The following is a 9,793-nucleotide window of genomic DNA, read 5'->3' as shown; positions in this document are numbered from 1 at the left end:
TACCATATGTTCTGCTTGCTTGCTTTCCCTTGTGACTTGTTTCCTTTACCAAGTTTCCTAAACTCTAATCCTGTCCTCATATGATATTCAAAGTGAAAGAAGTTAGATGGAAACTCATCAAAAGTTGGCTCTTCCCCATTAATTTACTCGATCTGTAATGTTGTTCTGGTGGTGGTTGCGGACTTGCAGAGATAGCCTCCCTAGGAAAATACCTTTTTGATAATGTAACCAAATGGTAAATGGATAGTCTCTCTAAAATAAGCCTCTGTGTTTTCTTTTATCTGTTCAGTGATCTGAGCTCTAAATAGTAGATCGATATTGTTTATTCAAGATCCATCCTATTCTTGCCTTCACATCCTTTCCAAGCAAAGAAGAAAACTTCCTTCTCTTAGTTTTTTACCATTAGTTAGATTCTAATCCATTATAGTAGTGATTTTCTTTTGCTTATATGTTTGGTGTGAAGCTCTGTTACTGTTCAACATCAGTCTCATTGACCATCTCAATAACACGATTCTTCTGGATCACCTTCAAAACCATTTTTGTTTATTTCAATGAAAAGGAAATGGAGTTCGATTTGGGTCCAGCAATAGGATCTTATATAATCTTCTCAGTTGACCTTTATTCTTGGTTTATGGGTACTTTTCCTCTTGGTTTCTAAGGCTTAATGCTCTTGTAACAAGTTGAAATGTTCTTAAAAGATAAGGGAGCAAGTCAAAACTTCAAATAAAGCCCTTTATCAGATTCAATTGATTAGCAAATGCACCCATGAACCAAGGGCAATTGCTGATTTGCCAACCAAATTGGTACTACCAATCCACTATTCATCCCAAATTGGCAATTGCCTCCAGCTTATACAATGCACCAATGAAAGGCAATTTGCCTGCCAATCCACTATTCACACTTCAAATTTGAATAATTCATTAAACTTATAATTTAATTAACTAAACAATTAACAATTAGATTAATCATACAATGTTAATTTAATAAAAAATTAATGCATAAGTTTTAAAAATAAATAAAATTGTATATCAAGTATAAATATCGTTCTCGGAAAAAAAAAAAAGTTATCGTTATGATAAAAAAAATATATATATCTATGACAATTGGTCAGTTACTTGACAAGTTACAGTCACTTGGTCAGTTACATGGTCAGTTACTTCTCTTGGTCAGTTACTTGGTCAGTTACTTGACCAAGAGAAGTAACTGACCATGTAACTGACCAAGAGAAGTAACTGACCAAGTAACTGTAACTGGTCAAGTAACTGACCAAGTAACTGATCAAGTAGCTGTAGCTCACCCTGACCAAGAGAAGTAACTGACCATGTAACTGACCAAGTAACTGTAATTGGTCAAGTAACTGACCAAGTAACTGATCAAGTAGTTGATTATTTTTTTACCATTCGGATTATTTTTTAGGGTGGAAAAAATCTTACCGTTGTCAATTAATTGCAGCCATTGGATCACATGATCCAACAGCCACAATTAAGTGACCGTTGCACAAAGGACAGTTAAAAAAAAAAAAACAGCGTTGGCAGCAGGCCCATGTGGGTGTGGAGCCCACCACCAACGGTCGGGCAATCCATTTGCTGATCCTTGGTCATCCAACTGCCTGGGCAGGTGGGGCCCCCAAAAAACTGCAAATCAGTCCGGCAATTTATTGCCGCTGCATTCCACTTTTCCTTATTTCTCTCCAATTGGTCATCCAATTGGTCTGCTGGTGCATTTGCTCTTAAGAAGATTGCTTGCTACTAGCCGGGGCTAGGGTGAGTACGTTGGAAGAGGCCGTTGCCTCAGACCTGAGGCATTTTTCCGACAAGAAATAGGCCAACTTTCTACTGTTATTATATATAACTAAAATGTTAATAAAAATTTAGACAATGCATGTGTGATAGCGGTGAGATTTGTTAAAGATTGTGAGTTCGAAACCTATTCACTACAACTACCATTTAAAGAAAACAAAAAAAACTTGCCTCGAGTCTCAAAATCTCAATTTCAGCCCATGGTAGTTGATTGTAGGGCTGGGATCGGTCCCATTTTGGCAGTTTTTCATTGGAACCGAGACCGAACCAATTACTATATTTTCGGTTCGGGTTTGCATTTTTTCATCTTAGGAACGAAGATGGGACCGAACCGATCACATACGGTTTGGTTCTCGGTTTTTTCGGTTCCTGTTTCAAAACTGACCTGATTAACAAAAGTTACAGAAATTCTGCAAAATTGCAATATGCAAAGTCATAAACACATATGCCATTATGCCATTACAACGTTCCAAACTGTCCAACTTGCAAATGCAAAGTAGAAACTACAAACTGGAAGTCTGAAACAAAACAAATAATGCAGAAACAATTGAAAGTTTGAAACAACTAAACATTCCGACTGAAAGTATGAAACATAATAAGAAAGGCTGAAATTCTAAAGTCTGCAACATTCCAAGTTTTCAACAGAATCACAATGAGCAGTTTGACACACTCCACAATAGGTTAAACATTTTAAAGCAATAAGCATGTGCACAACTCCATCAGCAATGGCTGCAATGCAGACTCCTCTCAGCTTCCTCATTACACCATTCCACCAATCCAAGAATCAAATGAGCAATCACCAAAGCGAATAGGCATACAATGATACAAGCAATTCTGCATTATTCAAAAATTAAGATTATGACATATTGAACAATATAAACCTGCCATTCACTGAACTGCCATTAACTAAATGAAAACAGAAAACTAAGAAAACAATTGAAGCCTTCAAAAATTAAAAATCTGCAAACTACAAACTTCATACCTTGACAAAGCAAACCTACATCATTTTTTAAGTTTCTTCTTCTTGGTTGTAGGGGCTGAAACTGAAGCCTCACTACTTTTGGTTTTTGTTGTTTTCACACTTGGTGCTTCTGCAGATCCACCAACATTGTCAGCCTTGTCTCTGTCCTCCTTTTCATGTTCTGCAGAAAAAGAACAAATCAATATGGTTCAAGGGAATTTTAACAGAGAAAAAATGAATAAAATTTAAGTCTATAAGCACGGAAAGTCAGAAACACATACCAGCTTCAAGTTGTTCATAGGTCTCCATTTCCTCTACACTTGGTACATATTCCAACCCCATAATTGAATCAGACTTCAGCCAATTTTGCAGACATATTAACTTTTCAACTGTCCTAGGAGTTAAAGAGCTTCTATATGGATCTATCACCCTTTTTCCAGTGCTGAAACTGGACTCACTTGCAACTGTAGACACTTGTATTGCTAATACATCTCTGGTCAATGCTTGCAAGTTGGGATATTTACCTCCATTCAGCTTCCACCAATCCAAAATCTTCCAATCATCCTCTTCTCCTTGCTTGACTTCAAGTTTTTCTATAGGGTCCAGAAAATAACGATCCACTTCATGTCCCACAACAACTTCATTGTTTTGTTCAAGCTGCCTATTCCAATCTTCAAGCATAACAGCCCTTTTCCCACTTATTGCCCTCGATCTGCCTCTACTATTACTAGTTGTTGTTTCACTAGTAATTAGTGTTTTCTTCTTCTGTCCTCCACTTGATGCATCATTAGACCTACTGTACAAGTCACAAAGTTCTATAGTAAGTTGCTTCACTTCCTCCGATTTCTTCTTGATCTCCCCACTAGGCAAATTCAGCCACACCTCACACACTCTACCAATGTTTCTCAACTTATACCTAGGATCTAAGACCACATCAACTTGGAAAAGTTGGTTCATGTCATCCAAGGAACTAAAATACTTGTCATACTTGGACTTCATTTGAACTGCCATGTCATACAATACCAGGTCAGAGTCACTTGAATCAGGCCCTACACCAATTGAGCTTAGTTCTTCAAGCTCAGCTTCAATGGTCACAACATCATGGAAGGCCTTGTGTGCAGTAGGGGTAAGTGAAGCACTTACATTAACTGTCACATCATAAAAGACCTTCAGGAACTTCACAAAAATGGCTGCATTGTCCCAATCTGTTTTAGTTGGACGCCCAACTCTTTTCGTAGGCACTCTCCTCCTACTTGTAGTCTCTGCCTCATCTTCAACAACTTCTTCATCTTCATCAAAGTAGCTACGGTACCTTTCATCATCATCAGACAACCTCTCAAAAGCCTTTTTCAACTCCAAAGATGTGTCCAACATAAGAAATGTGGAATTCCACCTTGTTGGAACATCTAAAATGCAAATCTTATTGCATTCAACTTTCTCCTTCTCCACAGCCTTTTTAAATTCCTCTAACCTAGCACCTGAGCTCCTAACATACCTCACAGCATTCCTTATGCTTGCCACTGACCTCTCTAACAACTTCAAACCAGACCTCACAATGAGGTTTACAATGTGAGCTAAACATCTCACATGCATAAACCTACCTCCACAAACTGGTTTAATATCCCAACTACACATTTTCCTCCTAAGATAATCAATAGCATGCTTGTTCGCAGATGCATTGTCAACCGAAACAGTTAAAACTTTATCAATTGACCAATCAATGAGACAAGACTCTAACAGATTACCAATTGTTACACCATGATGATTTGGAACTACACAAAATGCAAGCACTCTCTTATGCATTGTCCATCCCCGATCAATAAAATGAGCAGTAACTACCATGTAATTTATATTCTGACAAGAAGTCCAAGTGTCAGTTGTCAAACTAACACAATGAGACTTCAATTACCTCCTCAACTCCTCCTTCTTCGCATCATACATGCGAAGAAAGTTTTTCATTATCACTCCTCTACAAGGGACTTTAAAAAGAGGCACAACAACACTACAAAAGTAATTAAACCCAGGTTTTTTGATGAAACTAAAAGGAAGTTCATCGACAACAATCATATGAGTAGCAGCTTCAATGCAATTATCCTGACTCCAATTCACAGAAACTAAACTACCCTGCCCTCTTTTACCATCACTGGTTAACACTTGTTGCCCAGATTCAACCTTAACTCTACCCGGGTACCCTTTGCAGACTATCTCTATGTGTTTCCTAAGAGAGGAAGTTCCATTATCATAAGGATTGCATGCCAAATGCGTCGGACAATACTTACATTGAGCTCGTTTGGTATTGCCAACCACCTTCTGAACTCCATCAACAGTGTCGATTAATGGATGATCCACCTTCGTGAAATGATCCCAGACATCTGACCTCTGTTTGGCTTTCTCTCCTCGTTTTCTTTTCACAGGAGCAGTGCTTCGAGCTTGCTTGCTTCCGGCTTGTTGCTTGCTTCCAGCTTGTTGCTTGCAATAACGATTTCATTGCAAGCAGAGGATAACTTAGATTGTTCAGAATTAGAAGTAGCAGACTGGTTGGACCTAGATTGTCCGGCACCAGAAGTTTGGGGCATGATGGAAAAGAATGAGCCTGCATAAAATTTGAAGTTTGCATGTCAAAATCCACAATTGAATTGTATGAGTCTGCTCTCTTTCGTCCTACATTAAATTTGAGAATCATCGACGGTTACAAACTTACAATACCTTCAGAACAAATCTCCCCAAGCTCAGAAGCCGCCGCAAAACATCAATTTGGAGGCAGGAAACACCAAACCTGCAAACCAAACAAGGCAATCAGACTCCTAGACCACCACAAATGAAGTTTATAAGTTATAACAAAGAATCAAAGATTACAAACCTGTAAAGCTAACAGGGCAGATGATGATCAATTTCTACGAGCACCAAGTGATCGGCTTTCACTTGATCTCAAGTTCTCAACACCCGAGCTCTTCAACCTCTTCCCGCTCTGCGACTCCTTGGACATATCAAAGCTCGCTCCCTTCATCCTCAACTCCCTTCATCCTTGTACCAAGTTTGGAAATGTTTGGGTATTCAAATCGAAATCGAAATGGCGATCTTAACGAGAATGGGAAGCTGGGGATGAAAAAGAAATGTTTAGGTATTCAAATCGAACTCGAAATCGAAATGGGAAAATGGCGATCTCAACGAGAGTGGGAATGGTTTGAAACTTTGAATCGATTAATTGAAGGACTAGAGAAGAGGCGAAGAAGTGAAGAACTCATGAGAGGAGGCGTTTTTGGGTTCTGACCTGTTTAGGCGTTTAGCACTTTAGGCCTTTAGGGTTTTAGTTGATTTAGGCTACGTGTCGTTTAATTGATATTCGGTTCTAAGAGATGACAGACACCAAACACCGGGACCGAACCGGGTCGGTTCCTCGGGTTTTCGGTTCAAAAATCCCAGCCCTAGTTGACTGTGATGATTGCCCTGACTCGGAAGCTGCTTCCAAAACTTTCAGTAAGATTGTTTTTCTTATGCAGCCTGATTTACTTACTTTTTAAGAAAATAAAGCCCCACGTAAAGCGTCAGTTATGTCAGACAGCATTCCCACTATATCAAATGATTTCATATCCGTTATTCAAAAAAAAAAAAATGATTTCATATCCGATTAAAATTAACAACAGCAGCTCTACTAATACTGATCAAGGGAAGACCCAACAATATCCAAACGAAACGGATTCAGTTTTCGGCTTCACAACTAAAATTTCTCATTTTGATTAAATTTATTAAAAATAAAATAAAAATATAAAATAAAATACATAAGAAGAGTCCTAAGAGTTGGCCAAGGCAAATTTGGTACCCTACAAAGAAAGACAAGATTTTGGTAAAGCTAGGGCTGGGCACGGGCCGGGTTCAATTTATCATTTGCTGGGCCCGGGACCGGCCCGTTTTTTACGGTTCGGGCCCAAAGCTTGGTTTACACCCAATAGGGACCAGCCCATTTCATTTCAGGCCGGGTTTCCAGGCTTTCGGGCCCAAAATACATGTTTTTTTTTTTTTCTTTTTCTTTTCAGATCTCAGCCTTCTTCCAGCCTTCCTCTTGCTCTTTGGTGGTCTAGGAGGCCGAGCACATGTCGGAGTCGGCCTTCCCATTAGCAGCCATGGTACAATCTTAATAGGGAGAGGAAAAATTATATCAGAAACACCCAAATGAACTGAAAATTTACTTCAATCCACACCAAGAACATAAATTTACTTCCATCAGATTTCAACATAAACTACATCAAGATTCAAAATCAAAACATGCATCAAACAATCAGTAAAAGCAATCATCGATCCGTTTAATCAAAGCCACCAATTACAGGAAAGTGAGAGATTTCTGAGAATCGAAGTAATTTAAAGGCGAAATTGCAAAAAAGAAAACTAGGGTTTCGAATAAAGCTACTACCTTTCGGTCATGTTCTTCCGTGAAGAACTCCCGATTGACGTCGCTCTTGGGAATAGCTTCGTCGGAGCCAATAGCAAGGGCGGTGTCGCGGACCTGGACGGGGAGGCCGTAGTCGAGATCGAGGAGGCAGACTGGACATCGCTCTTCACTTTCTTGGCGAAGCGGAAGAGGAAGATCCGAAGAAGTAAAGAGGAGGAGGAGGAAGAAAAAAAATGGAAGGAGAAAGAGGAGAGAGAGTATTTGACGTGTGGAGAGAATAAAATAATCAATAAATACCTAATAATGGTATATACGGGCCTGACAGTTTTTTTTTTTTTTTTTTTTTTTTTTTTGAAAACACAAGGCCCCGGCCCGACCGTCTTTATCTACTTCAGGCCCGGACCGAACCGTTTTGCGCAAAAAAAAAATTAGAACCCAGACTGTACAGACCGGGTTGTGACGGGTCGGGCCGGTCTTCCGGGCTTTCGGGCTAAAATGCCCAGCCCTAGGTAAAGCAAGGGAAGCTAAACTTGGCGTGCATGCCAGCTAAGTCAAAACACGTGGCTCGCTTCCATTGGATAGCTCCATTAGGTGAGTCGGCAAATGGTGCTATATAAGAAGGCTGCTTCTTCCCCAAACCCTTCATCATTCAGATTTCAGAGGCAAAACAAATCCATTCTGTTGAAGCTTTTCAAATTTCTCTCTCGCTCTCAAGGTTCGTAGTTCTATTCTTCCAGTTGGATCTATCAATTTATTGTGTATTTCGTTTAGATCTATCAATTTTTTGTGTAATTCGTTTAGATCTGTGTGTTTTTTTACGATTTGTATAAAATTCTTTGATTCTTTCTAGCACCATAACGAATTTGGATTGATCTGCGTTGAATCGGATAACATGGATCTAGAAATTACTGGATGTGAATTTGATTTTGGTTGAGCTTTGTGTTTTGCAATTCGTTTACGCCAATTCTGGATGAGAATTTCAGTTTGTTCTTGTTTGTGATGAAGTTGTTTTCTGATCGGATCAATTTATTTTCTAGATTGAACGTCAGAGTTGATAAAAAAAAATTGATTGTACTAGTTTCTTTGTTTATGTTATTTATTGAAATTTGTTTATGATAAGGATTGGTCTCTTTTGTTTTGTTTTACATCTCGAAAGGGGTTTGTAGTTGTGTTTGGAAATTCCTTCTACAACAAGTTTTGTTTGATTGTAAAGTGTGTATGAATCTGTTTATTTTTATTAAGACAATCTGTATGAAGGGATTCTTTGTTAAATTGATTAAGGTGACTGACATAATTTGTTGTGTGCCAACAGATGCAGATCTTTGTGAAAACCCTCACAGGCAAGACTATTACCCTCGAGGTTGAAAGCTCCGACACTATCGACAATGTCAAAGCCAAGATCCAAGACAAGGAGGGAATTCCCCCAGACCAGCAGAGGCTGATCTTTGCTGGCAAGCAGCTTGAGGACGGCCGGACACTTGCTGACTATAACATTCAGAAGGAGTCCACTCTCCACTTGGTGCTCAGACTCCGTGGTGGCATGCAGATCTTTGTCAAGACTCTCACAGGGAAGACCATCACCTTGGAGGTCGAGAGCTCTGATACAATCGATAATGTCAAGGCAAAGATCCAGGACAAGGAGGGCATCCCCCCAGATCAGCAGAGGCTCATCTTTGCAGGCAAACAGCTAGAGGATGGCCGCACCCTTGCAGATTACAATATCCAAAAGGAGTCCACCCTTCACCTGGTGCTTCGTCTCCGTGGTGGGATGCAAATCTTCGTGAAGACCCTTACTGGGAAGACAATCACCTTGGAGGTGGAAAGCTCTGATACAATTGACAATGTGAAGGCAAAGATCCAGGACAAGGAGGGTATTCCCCCTGATCAGCAGAGACTCATCTTTGCAGGTAAACAGTTGGAGGACGGAAGAACTCTTGCAGACTATAACATTCAAAAGGAGTCGACCTTGCACTTGGTTCTCCGGCTGCGTGGTGGAATGCAAATTTTTGTGAAGACTTTGACAGGGAAAACAATTACTTTGGAAGTGGAAAGCTCGGACACAATTGATAATGTCAAGGCGAAGATTCAGGACAAAGAAGGCATTCCTCCAGACCAGCAGAGGCTCATCTTTGCAGGAAAGCAGCTTGAAGACGGTAGGACACTGGCAGACTACAACATCCAGAAGGAGTCGACTCTGCATTTGGTGCTCCGTCTACGTGGTGGGATGCAGATTTTTGTGAAGACCCTCACTGGAAAGACCATAACCTTGGAGGTAGAGAGTTCTGATACAATTGATAATGTGAAAGCAAAGATTCAGGACAAGGAGGGCATTCCTCCGGACCAGCAGAGGCTCATATTTGCTGGTAAGCAGCTTGAAGATGGGAGGACTCTAGCGGATTACAACATTCAGAAGGAATCGACTCTTCACCTTGTCCTGCGCCTCCGTGGTGGTTTCTGAATTTCTGAATGATCGTGGTGGTGCCATCCTGTCTGAGTAGTGAGCAGTCTACTGCTTTGATTCTAGTTTTATTTGGTTATGTACTTGATATTTGAACTCTTTTAAAATGGCCAATGGATGGCTCATCTTTACATCTTATGACTATTTTCTCTCCAGTTGATAAATAAAAGGCCAAGACATTTAGTCTA

General features: G+C 40.0%; 1 protein-coding gene across 1 annotated transcript; it reads left to right on the top strand.

The window, feature by feature from the left end:
- The first annotated feature begins 7,723 nt into the window (after positions 1 to 7,723).
- On the top strand, positions 7,724 to 9,793 carry LOC133734606 (polyubiquitin). The gene is made up of 2 exons (XM_062162223.1): positions 7,724 to 7,862; positions 8,460 to 9,793. The coding sequence occupies exon 2, from the start codon at positions 8,460 to 8,462 to the stop codon at positions 9,603 to 9,605; it is 1,146 nt and encodes a 381-aa protein (XP_062018207.1). The 5' UTR covers positions 7,724 to 7,862; the 3' UTR covers positions 9,606 to 9,793.

The sequence above is a fragment of the Rosa rugosa genome, chromosome 2 (assembly GCF_958449725.1).
Source record: "Rosa rugosa chromosome 2, drRosRugo1.1, whole genome shotgun sequence".
Taxonomy (NCBI): Eukaryota; Viridiplantae; Streptophyta; class Magnoliopsida; order Rosales; family Rosaceae; genus Rosa; species Rosa rugosa.
This window is presented reverse-complemented; position numbering and strand designations above follow the sequence as displayed.

Coding starts and splice junctions, on each gene's coding strand:
- LOC133734606 (XM_062162223.1), top strand. CDS start 8,460: ATGCAGATCTTTGTGAAAACCCTCACAGGCAAGACTATTACCCTCGAG.